The sequence below is a fragment of the Dendrobium catenatum genome, unplaced genomic scaffold, assembly GCF_001605985.2.
Source record: "Dendrobium catenatum unplaced genomic scaffold, ASM160598v2 fragScaff_scaffold_80, whole genome shotgun sequence".
NCBI classification, from domain to species: domain Eukaryota; kingdom Viridiplantae; phylum Streptophyta; class Magnoliopsida; order Asparagales; family Orchidaceae; genus Dendrobium; species Dendrobium catenatum.
This window is the reverse complement of record NW_021318542.1, coordinates 728,723-741,302: the sequence shown is the minus strand read 5'-3', so window position 1 is coordinate 741,302 and position 12,580 is coordinate 728,723. Positions and strand designations below refer to the sequence as shown.

General features: G+C 35.3%; 1 protein-coding gene across 3 annotated transcripts in view; it reads right to left on the bottom strand.

Annotated features, from left to right (window-relative positions):
• Positions 1-521: 521 nt before the first annotated feature.
• The window catches only part of LOC110104445, a 33,287-nt gene continuing 21,228 nt past the window's right edge, over positions 522-12,580 (bottom strand). Inside the window, exons 7-8 of one of the 3 annotated variants that reach the window (XR_002304050.2) lie at positions 926-1,450; positions 522-783 (exon numbers count right to left, since the gene is read on the bottom strand). Coding sequence is in view for 2 of the 3 variants with exons in the window: in XM_028696267.1 (XP_028552100.1) it covers positions 1,017-1,450 (434 nt within the window). In the remaining variant the exon portion in view is untranslated. Of the gene's footprint in view, positions 1,451-12,580 lie in introns of all 3 variants that reach the window. The other 2 variants (XM_028696267.1, XM_028696273.1) reach the window with 2 other exon arrangements.

Below are 12,580 nucleotides of genomic sequence, written 5' to 3'. Positions count from 1 at the left end.
ATGTAAAATTAATCTGAATTTAATCCCCCGACTTGAACAAATTATTCCTAATTTAACCCCAAAAAAATCAAATTTTAATCAATTTTGTATAATCTAAAAACTATATTTGAATAATATTATATTCTAAGACTAAAATGATCATATATAAATAATCAGGGGAAGATTTTAAAATTTAATCCTTTATTTATTTGAATCCGCATCAAGCATAAAAGATAACCATATTATTATGTGCGAACACCAAACGCCGTCCGAAAATCAATCAAAATGTGTCGCATCACATCGCCCCTGTGCTTGGTACTGTGGCTCGGTACTACTCAGTACCGCTGACGTAGCGCATTCTGATTGATCTCCGGATGACATTCTGCGTCCGATCTCCCTACAGAATAATTTCTCCCAGCATGAGAAACCTTCCCTGAAGGAGCAGTCATGCAAATACATTCATTAACACAGAACCTGTAGGTGTCTCTTGTACAAATATCACAACTTCTTTCTTCATTAATTAGTCAAAAAAATGCAGCAAATTGAGCAAAAATTAGTAATAAATAAAATGAATGTCCCAAGAACATGCATTCTCGAACAGAATCCTCAAAAGAGCTAAAGATGACAGAAGCTTTGGAAGCCATAATTGCCATTGATCAAAAGGAACCTCAACTACACAAATGATTTCAATCAACTTCATAATATTAGCTTAGCACAGTAACAAAAGGAAAAAAAAAAATTAAAAAAAAAAGTGCTAGAGATCATTTACAAAAGAACAGCTCCATCTGCATCCTTCTTCTTCCACTGAAACCACACAGCAAGAAGGGAAAATCAGAATCAACTAAGAAAGAACATGACTGGTGCCACTACCCAGCCTCTTCTGGATTTCTTCCATGACCAGCTGAAGAACAATTATACAAACCATTACAGTGACAACCAAACGTACCTTTCTTGCAGAATGAATTTGGAATAAGCCCCAAAATTGTATGGATACTTTATAAATACATGATGAACCAAAGGAATAATCTGAGAAACTTCTACATGATTGAGCAATTGCATTTGGATTCTAACTTCGGAGGCTTTGCAGTGTCAACTTGCCTTGGAATTTCGACTTTTGAAGCTCTGAATTCTTCCATATTCACATCATTTTCATTCTTTAATTCTCTAAGAGGAGACTTGGTCTGAGCCTCAGTTTTCTTTAGTTTGAACTTCTGCGATCTCAGCGTTAGCTTCTTGGAGATGTTTCCAGATTCTTCCCTCAGACCAGGGATCGGTTTTTCCATGAATTTTACAGTGGGAGGAAAATGCTCAAGGAGAGTCCCTTGGTCCTTCTCCATGGCAATGGTGGAAGCTCTGTAGGCTAGGTCATGAATAATGGAACTGCAAAAAAGAATGGTGTCGGTTGCTTCTTCTAACGTCAAGTTCCTTGATTGATGTCCTCTTGGACCTTCAACCATTATAGCTGATTCTCCTGTAAGAAGCTCAAGTCAGCCGCACAAATAACAGTCACTTCATAAAATTTGGAAAAAAAAAAAAACACTCACAAAATATGTTTTTTAAGAACCAAGCACAACAAAATATTGCAATTATAGAAACAAAACTTCACTTGTAACCTTAAAGTTGACAATTTCATGGAACAATATGTAGCATTTTACCTCCAACAGTTAAACAACTTGTCCTTCAATTATAAATTAATTAAAAAGTTAAAAGTTTACAAAAACTATAATATTATGATCATTATTGACTTTATCCCAACTATTTGGAATTAATTTTATGAATTTTTCTTTTATGTTCATTAAATTTATTCTTCACAAATCATTTTGAATAATTTTTATATATATAATTTTATGCGGGCTCATTTTCTTTTAAAAACCTTTAATACTAATTTTATAAACTCAATTCACGGCCATATTTTTCTACTTTCGTTCTACATGTCTAAATCATCTAAAGCCTATTTTCAATAATGACAACCGTAAAATGTAATATTGGTCCTTGTTTTCCAGTATTCCATCTATGAATTTTGTAAATTTGCTACCCTTAGTATGCTACTGACAGCTAGAAGTGACTTAATGCTGGAAAAATATCAGAGGAACAAATAGCTTTTCTCCTTCCTTCGAAAGAAAGGAGATAGATTCATGGAGCAGGAAAAGTAGATAGGAGACGAGTGTATGTATTAAGAAGAAATACTAAAGCTTTTTGAATAGTGTGATTAACGCATGAAATGACTCATTCAGTTGCTTGTAAATAGAAAACAGGTTCTGAAAAACCATGATTTTGCTTTCATTTATTTTGAATATTGAATATAATCATCACTTTTTAAGAAAGTTCCAGAAGTTTTTTTGTAGTTGAAAATTAATGTTGGTGCCCAAATACATCCAACAAAATCATAAATTTAACAAACTTCATCGTTTTTCAAAATATAATTTCTAACATCAAGCAACCAAATGAGTCCTGAAGTAAAAGTATTAAGAGGATAAGGTACTTCAAATATGTCGAGAGAGAATTTAGGAAGAATAGAATGAATAAATGCACAAGTTTTATTCATTCTCTTCCTCAACCAATCCAAAAGGATTCTCTCAATGCCTTTCTCACATTCATAACCCTCCTATATTCCACACATAATGATTGGGGATACCTCAACCAAGACCACTATGCCATCAATGGGTAGTCGGACTACTCATGCAATATCTTATAAAGTTATACTCCTAAAATCTCAAATAATAAAGCATAACCATCCTCTTGGTAGCTCTCAACCAAATATTTAGTCACTCTCAAGTCCTCACAAGCAAAAGTAAAATAAAGAAAATTATCAAACTCAGTTCCCTTAAGTTTTGCAATAATTTCTGCATCCGCGCACCATTTTTTGTATGGTTCACAGGTGCCCTGCAGAGTTTATCTATAAGAAGGAATCAAAATAAGAAAAGGCACCAGGCAATCATAAAACAAAGCAAAAAAATTTAGTACGACATAAAATAAGAGGTTAATTACACTTTCATTCCCATTGGATAATGTTAGATGCTCCTGCCTGTTGAGGCAGAACAGGCTTTTCCGCATGTTTAGGCGGAATAGATTTCCGCCTGTTTAGGGGGAACAGGCTTCTACCTGTTTAAATGGGGTGGGGCTAGCAGCAAGAAACAATTAAGGGCAGCAATTAAGGGATATTAAAGAGGTGATTATGAGGGAAATTTAAATTAGGAGGATTGTTTTGACATTAACTATATTTTGTATGCTTTAAATATATTGTTTATCCTAGGATTAGGATGTTTTATCTTGTGTTAGCTAAAATTTGGAGAGTTCTTAGGTTTTGTTTGGGCTCTAGCTGCCGGCTAGAGATTGGGAAAGCCGGATCCTCCTCTCCAATTGAGAATCCAATTGTATCTTGTTATTTTCTTTCAAATTTCTTGTTAAAAAAAATTATATGGTGTCTTCTTCCCGATTTCCATTAATGTTCGCTGATTTGGTTGAAAAAAATATAAATTTGGATGTAAGAGCCCCTACTTCCTATCAAATTGGTATCACAGCAATTTCCTAGGCGGAAAATAGAAGTCTTTCTCATTGCTTTTTGTTGTGTCTCCTCTCTGATCGTGCAGTTTTTGCTGTTTGGAGACTAGATTCGTATCAAAGTTATTGTTTTTGCTATTGAAGCCTAAATCTGGGTACCTATGTCAGGAAGAAAGGTAGAAGTATTGCAATGGGAGATTGAACAATTTAAATCTGAAATTTCATATTTCCAAACACAACTTTCAGATGTCAAAAGTCAAATTTCAACCATACACGAGAAGATGGATGGAAAATTTTCCATCCTAGAGGAGATATTAAGGAAATTGTTCAATGGCCAACCCAAAACGGAGTCGTCGGAGGCGAGGGAAGCTTTCAACAACCAAGGAAATGGAAAAAAATCTAATCTAGTTAAGAGAAGGGAATATCAGGAGGTGAAGATTCGGGAGGGAGAAGAGAGAATGCCTCTCCCATAGCCTATTCCTAAGGAGGAGGGTAGAAGGTATGGTAAGAGGCGTGAGGAGGTCGGGTATGAACTAAGGGGTGCTAAATTTGAGAGGGGCACAATTTGAAAGGGGAAGGGCTAATTATGACCAAACGGGTGCTAAATTTGAAAGGAGATGAGTTGATTATGATCCAAAGGGTGTTGAATTTGAAAGAATAAGGCGGGGATTTGATGAAAGGTTTGGGTACGAGCGTAAATGAGATAATTGGGACACTTGGAGGTAACCAACCCCTTGGGGAATGAAAAATTATGGAGTAAATAGGGGAAATGCATGAGATTCTAGGGTTAGGAAGCTGAAGATGACTATTTTTTAAAGAGATAATGAATGCACATGGGTGGATCTACAAGGTGAAAAGGTATTTTATTATCAATAGGTTAATGGAGGAGGAGAAATTGATGGCAACCGAGATGTTCTTGGAGGGGAAGCTTTAGCTTGGTGCCAGTGAAGAGATATGAGATGACCCATACGAATCTAGAGGGAGTTTAAGGGCCACTTGTTGAAACGTTTCTGAACCAACAGGGAAGGGGATTTCCATGAGCAGTTCTTCTTATTGACGCAAGAGGGGGCAATAGTGGAGTAATGAGAGAAGTTTGAGCACTTGGCCAGCCGACTTGATCGGCTTTAGAAGATTGTACAGGAGGGGAAATTTATGAAATAGTTCAAACCAGAGATTTGGGCGATAGTTAGAGTGATGAGGCCTCAGAATTTGGGAGAAACTATGGAGCTAGCCCAATTAGTAGAGGATTATAGGCACCTAGAGAGAGGAGCTGGAGGCAGAAGCTCAGGAGAATCGTACAGAATGACCACCACCTTTCTTGCATCAAAGGAGCCAACACCAGGTACTCTTAAGGAGACCTCGAAAGATAAGTCTGTGGGAGGAAGACCGAGGAAAAACTTCAAGAGAATCACAGAGACGGAGCCACATGAAAAGAGGGTGAAGGGGCTGTATTTTAGATGTGACGAGAGATATACACTGGGGCACAGGTGTAAGGACCAAACTCTTAAGTATGCGAAACATTTTTTTAGTAGTTTAATGGAAATTATGTTAGTGACTCCTCGACTTTTCTTTGGATTGTATTTGATAAATTGTTTTTGAATTTGAAGAAATGTTATAAGCGTCCAACTGTTCATTCCCGCCTCATTAATTCGAGTATCCGGGCCCGGTCGTGACAAGGATAATCTTGAATGAGAAGAGGGATCCCCAAACATTATGTGTGGAATATTTACTGGTATAATATATATGTGAAAGGCTTCGAAATAGTTCATTTAGATTGGCAGAAGTATAATTTTTAGCATGTCCCCAACGAAACAATGAGGTTGGGCTTAAGCAAAGACATGGTGTATGCTTGAATATTATCCGTTCCTTTATTCCCTCAAAAAAATTCAATTGATTCTATAATTGATCTCTTTATTGGGCAAGATTCAAAAGATAAAAGAGCATGCATGGAATGTGCTATGTTGGCACACCTACAAGCTGGATTAAAGAGTATGCATGGAATGTCCATTATTTTATCCTCTAAGAGCTTCAAAGAGCAATTCCAGGCATATAGAATCCATTTTCCACCCCTTTTCACTCCACATTACACTTTCTCTCTCTTCCCACATCCATAACATGTAATCTTATTGTTGCTTCTAGGCGTAAATAAGAACTCTGTTGCCATCATCTTGTAAGACTCTACGCATCAATCACCTCCAACAATACTACTAGAGGCAGGGAATGGCTAAACCATATACCTCATCATCAGGCAAATAAAGCTATTTTTAGGCAGTCAAATTAGGTTAAGCATGTTTACGTCCCTATCCAAACCCAATCAAACTCAAAAATCAACTGACTGAGCTCTACTATCTCCTATAGTTTGACTCTTTCTGTTGGGCAAGGCACCCTGATTAATAAGCTTAGCAATATGATCACGATCAGCCCAAAGCTAATTTCATGTTTCAATCTAAATTCCTTGGCCAAATCAAACAATAACCCTAATAGTTTAACCAAGGTGAGTCAATAAGCACATACCTAAGTCAAGTCAAACAACAGATAATACATAATAGGTTAGCACGAGAAGATGTTGGCTTTCTATTTATTCTTAACAAGGAATATGTTATCATCATTATCAACATAGCTATTGCATTACTAAATGAAATTTTTAATCCTTTGCCTCCATTTCCTGTTTAGGTCTATAAGAGCTTAATCTTTTGCATTATCACTAATCAAGTTAAAATTGGTGCTTCCTCGATATAGTGTTATGCATAATCCATTTTAATTATTGTATAGATCCCTCTCTTTTCAGTGCTGCTTCGATTCAATACGCCTTGATCTTACACCTCTTGGTAATTTAAATCCCACCAACTAAACAAAAGAGACATTCAATGAAATTACAAAACATGAGTACCATGGATGTCTTTGATATTCGGTTGCTATATTGCATTATTAAACTTCTATTTGAAAAGAGTTATTGGAATAAGCAAATATCATACTCATCAACTGCATCTTTTGTATGTCCTCAACAAATTTGTTATTGTGTTGCATCAAGCAACTATCAATCAATTTGGACCATGAAATGCTATGGAAAAGACTAAATAAAATAATCTATTCAATTTGTCACCTTTCAAACATCCTGCCAATAGCAACCACTAAAGATGTTTGTTGCATGATCCTTTTGAAGGGGCTAAAGTAGCTGGAGATAAAATAATTTTTTAGAAGCTTTGCAGGGCAGGAAGGAAATCGCTTCATTCTATTATATATGTAATCTAATAGTGTGGCTCTGAAAAGCAACTAATTCTGCTTGGTGTGGATAAAAAGGACTATGCTCGTGAGAAAATAATGTATATTTGCATATAAATTTTAAAGGGCGTCATTGGATTAGTTTTTGTTTCCTGTTTTTAATTTTCTATCTTAAAAAATACGTACTTTAGCAGAGACAACTTATTTTCGTTTCTTGTTTTTGGAAACAACATCTGCTTTTTTCATGAAATTGTGCCAAGGAAGATGTTTTCACTTATTTTTGGAACATGTTTGGGTGACTATTTCAATTAAATTGACTAACTTGACTAATGAGATATAAATTAAGTACTTAGGGCCAATTAATGTATAACTAAGAAAATTAATATTTATTGGTATTTTATTAGTATAGTTAGGTCTGAAATAACTTATTGAGAAAAAATTATTTTGTTAAGGATACAGATCTATCTCAGATACTTGTATTACTAATAAGGTGGGTATAAGGCTAATCACAGATTTAAATTTAAGAAAATAACAAGAGAAATAGTTCATATCGCAGACAATATGTTTCTAACTCAAGAATTCTGCCTAGAAACTAGAGAGTACATAGCTCAAGTCAAGCCCTTTCATTAATTAATAAATTGATAGAAATAACTTCATAATATTTATATTATGGGAACTTAGAGAATAATTAGGGTTTAAAGAAGGTTATTAAGTTTATATAAATTTTATTTACGATAAATAGCTCTAGGATAAAATAATAATAAATTAGCCAAATTTTACTAAATTATTTAGGCTAATTAGCAATTAATTAGAAATTAATCAAGATTTTATTACATTAAATAATGGAAACCAGTCATTAGGTAATTAATTAATTTATTTATTAAATAAGAGAAGTAATTGACAATTAATGATTCAACTAGACAACTGAAAGATTAAGTTTTTAACTATGTTCATTAATACATTAATATTTTATTAGTATTACTTATGATAAATAAATAAACCATAAATAACTAATAAATTCATAACTGACCGGAGTAATCAATAATTAACCTTTTACATAGGTAAACTATGTATTAATTAGGATTTTTATTAACATCAATAAGGTTAAATTTCTAATAAGTTATGATAGTTAGCTATGAGATGATTAATTAATGATGTAGCCAAAAATTTGGGAAGGCCCCAAATTTTTGCGAGCAAAGACTTTACTTTCCTAGATAATAAAAATTACAAAGATTGCCCCAAAATAGACGAATTACGATAAAAACAAACTTTAATATTATAAAGACGCTTACAATTTTGACTTACAAAATTTTAAAATATAAAGACACCTTAAACACCAACAGGAGCTCTTCTTTGCTTGATTGAGAAGAAGGATACAGGTGGGGTGGTCACTTGCGGATAAAAGAGATAGATTAGAAGACTAGAAGAAATGGAGGAGAAGCTCCCAAGCTTTCCTATAAGAAATAAGAAGAGAAATTGGACAAAGCTCGCTAGCTTTTCCAAACAATAAACCCGCGGGTTTTGGCTTCCAAAAATTACATCATAACAATCTTTCCAATAAAAGATTTCAAAACATGATTCATAGTTCCCATAAAAGTACTCGGAGCATTTGAAAGCCCAAAAGACATTACAAGTCATTCATACAAGCCTTCTTTAGTTTTAAAAGCAGTTTTTCATTCATCCCCATGCCTTATTCGTATTTGGTGATACCCACTTCTCAAATCAATTTTAGAAAAGATCTTGGCACCACTTAGCATATCAAGCATGTCATCCAGTCTAGGAATTGGGAAACGATATTTAATTGTGGTTTTATTTATTGCCCTACTATCCACACACATCCTCCATGTTTTATCTTTTTTTGGTGTTAATAAAGCAAGCACAGCACAGCACAGGGACTTAAACTTTCTTGAATCAAACTTTTTTTTAACAAATCAATCACTTGCTTAAAAACTTCAGCATGTTCAGAAGGACTCATTCTGTAATGAGGGAGGTTAGGCAAAGTGGCTCCAGGAATTAGATCAATATGATGCTGAATATTTCGCATAGGAGGCAACCCAATTGGCAACTCATCAAGAGTTAAATCAGAAAACTCATCAATTAAAGCTTGCATTTCTTTAGGGATTTGAAAAGCAGAATCAAATTCATTTCCCAAAACCAAATAAGCAACTTTAGAATGTTTCAAATCATTAGCATTTAAAAGAAGTTTAGGGGAATTAATTTTGGCAATGTTGACCTTTTTTTTTTCCCCGAGAACTAGGTCAAAGAGTTGACCTGATCAAATTAGACCAGGCTAGACCCCAGGACCCATCCCAATGGGTCCAAGGAGTCAAGCCAAGTCTGCTGAGCCCAGACCTAGGTATTGGGTCAACCTGATTGACCAGTTAAACCAAGGTTGACCTAAATCGACCCCTTTAGCCTATTTGAGCCCGATTTAATCCCAGATTGAGCCCAAATCTCTCTTGGACTCATCCCCATCATTCCATGGGTCTAAATAGGCTGAATTGACCAAGTCATGACTTGGTCAATCCAGGCCTTAATGGGTCATTATGACCCATTAGAGCTCAAATTCAAATCCAAATCCATTCAAACCCATTCCTTGGCTCAACCTGCATCCTCCTTGGCCTAATTGACTTAGTTGACCAAGTCAATCCTTGACTTGGTCAAACCAAGTCATAATTAGGTTCATTTGACCCATTAAGCCCATTTAAGTCTCATTTAATGCTTCAATTCAATCCTTTTGAATTTCAAATTGAAACCACGACAAAAGCTATGGAATTTCCCTCCTAATTCGACCTTGATTGAATCCCAACCATTCAAGAGGGTCTTAGGAGTTTAAATAACGAAAATTAGGTCATTAAAGGGATCTTTTTCGCATTGCTTCTTGCCCTAGTCCTTCTCTTCCTGAGAAACTTCGTGTGAGAGCTTGATAGACCTTCCCCCACCTTTCCCCAATCAAATCCCGATGATCTTAGGCCGCCGGCGACGAGAGTTCCGGCGAACTGAAGCCAAATTCCTTCCAAGTCTTCATCCCGTCGAACGAGGTCGTTTCGGAGCTCGAGTTCAAGAGAGAAATTGTTCGTGGGGAGTCTACGAGTTCAAAAAGCCCAAGATCTTCTGGATCCATCATTTGGATCGAGGTTAAATCCAAACCCTAGTTAGAACACTTATATCTAAATAACTTCTTGTACAATGTATTTTAGATCGCAAAGAAAGTCCCCTACTGATTCTCTTCATGCCTAGTATCTAGATCTAAAATTTCATGCAATTTGATCCACCCGATTGAGAGAAATTCAAAAATATGCTATAGGGTTTCGGTCCGGCTGAGCTACGCACGGCGAACGCCCTGGACCGTCGATCTCGCCGATCGACGGCTCAGATCCACGATCTCCGCGGTCTGGTTTGACCGCAGACCTCCGCCCGCAGCTCAGAGTGCCACGCGGCACAATCCTGGCCGTCTACCCAAACCGCGCGGGATCCGACGGCTGGGATTCTTCGCCGACGTGGATAAGGCGTGACCGTTGCTGCAATCATTCCGCGGTGATGGCGCCAATGATTGTTGGCGGCGCAATCATTGGCCCGAACCGCTGGTCCAATGAACGTGCGCCAAGTGTCACCCCGGGAGAAGCCGCCGCCTGCTACTCCGCTGGCCCTTTCCTGCTCTGCCGCGTGGCGCACCGACAGCCGCCGACCGTTTGTATTTAAATAAATATTAAATATTATTTTTAAAAGCTATTTTCACTTAAAAAATCATAGAAAATCCATTTTCGACGCGTTTTTCGCGCACAATATCTCGTTTTATTCGTATTTTCATCCCTTACATTTTAAAATTATTTTTAAATAAAAATAATATGTAATTTTTAAATTATTAATAAAATAGTGAATAGGTGCATTTATTTTAATCATTATTTTATATTATTTTTATTATATATTATTTTAAATATTATTATATGCTATTTGTAACATTAGTCTACTGTTTAAAGTATTAGTTTATCTACTTATCATTATTTGTTTTTATTATAATTATAATTATAAACTACTATTTGATTATTTAATTATTATTTACTTAATTAGTATAATAATTATTTTCAAAATACAAAACTATTTTCAAACCCTTTTCAAAATCTCGATCGGGTGACCAGGAGATCTTCCCTATACTCATATGTACTATGAATCGATCTATCTTTAAAACATATTATTTTTACAAAATCTATATATATATATAAGTATTTTAAATTATTTTTAAATTACTTATAATTAAATCATAATTTTGGGAAGATCCTCTATTCTTGAAACTTTAAACATAGATTCTACATGTGAAGAGCAATCATGGGGGTGTGAATTAGTGAATGGTTGAGTCTCAATCATTCACTAATCTATTCTTTAAATGTACCTACTTTCTTGTTATTTGTAGTTTGCATGTGTAGGATGCACCACGAGCACTTAGTTTAGATTCTCCTAGATCTAACGACATGGTGTGTTTATTGCTTTTGTGTGTTACCATGCATTTATTACCTTGAGGGTTAGTGTGAACTTCAATTTAAACTCCTATAACATAGTGACACCCTAAGGACAATAATTAAGGACCCGTCTAGCGAACTTAGAAATTTTCTAGGAGCTAGGATAGATCACCGATTGACATGAAAACTTTAACACTTAAACTTAGAGACATATTGAACATCCCAGAATTTTCTAGAAATTTTTAGGGCTCTTTAGACCCTTAATTAACCAACCCTAATTAACCTGTTAAATAGGGGCCCGAGACCTTCTAAAAATTACATTAAATCCATTTTAAGTCAGAAAATTATCTACCATACCTCAAATTGTCCAAAATCTGATCCTTGACTTTAAATAAATAGGGCTCTTTAATTTGACTTTAGGTTGACCCTTAATTTAACCTTAGGTGAAAATTACCTTTTTGACCCTAATAAATTATTAGAAATTCCAAATTTTTCCCAAACACTTGGGATAACTTTCTCAGGTCATTCCTAACCTTTGGGGGTGATTCCAATCAGTTTGGAGCTGGTTTGGATCAAAACTATAAAATCAGCCCTTAAATACATAATTTAGATAATTCCATAAATACCCTGAACTTAGAAATTTCATAACTAATTGTTGAAAATTTCAAATTAGGCAAACTCACTTGCATTAGACTCCTATTAGGATCTAGTATTTATTAAAAATATTAGGATTCCAAAAACACATTTAAATTAGAAAGTCAACTTTTTGGTCAACCCTAGCCTATAGTCTAGGATCTGAAACTTAGAAAATTCATAATTTTGCCTAGAAAGCTCCAAATTCAGTGTACTACCTGGCTAACTACTCCTCTTAAGGTCTAGTATTTGCCTAAAATTTTAGGAGACCCATACATAGCCTATTTCTCATAGTAACTTTTTGGACCCCCTCAACCTAGTACTTAGGAGGACCCGGGACTTTCCAAAATTGGCTAATACAATTTGAACTTCAAATATCACTACCCTAAGCTTTTAAAAGTGATCAACAAACTAAATTAACTAAAATGGATCTTAATTTATTAATATTTAAACTTTAATTAAAATTTCCTTTTCTAGCCTATAACAAACCTGAACTGTATGCAACTTTAACTAACTACCCAGATTAGGACATATCCAAGCCACACTAGCCATACACACACGTAGAATTGTTTGCTAGGGCACTACTTCTAGACTTAGGCTAGACCGGTGTTTTCTTTTCTGCTGTGTAGCGGAGTTTTCTGTGGTTTTCACTACATGCTGTTTGAAATTGTTTGTGTGTGTGCTTACTTTTCCTGCACTCTGTGGATATGATGTGATGGACGTTAGATTTACCCCTAGATTATGAACGACATATATATTGTTCTTCTTGCAGGTGGTCATGCTCATGT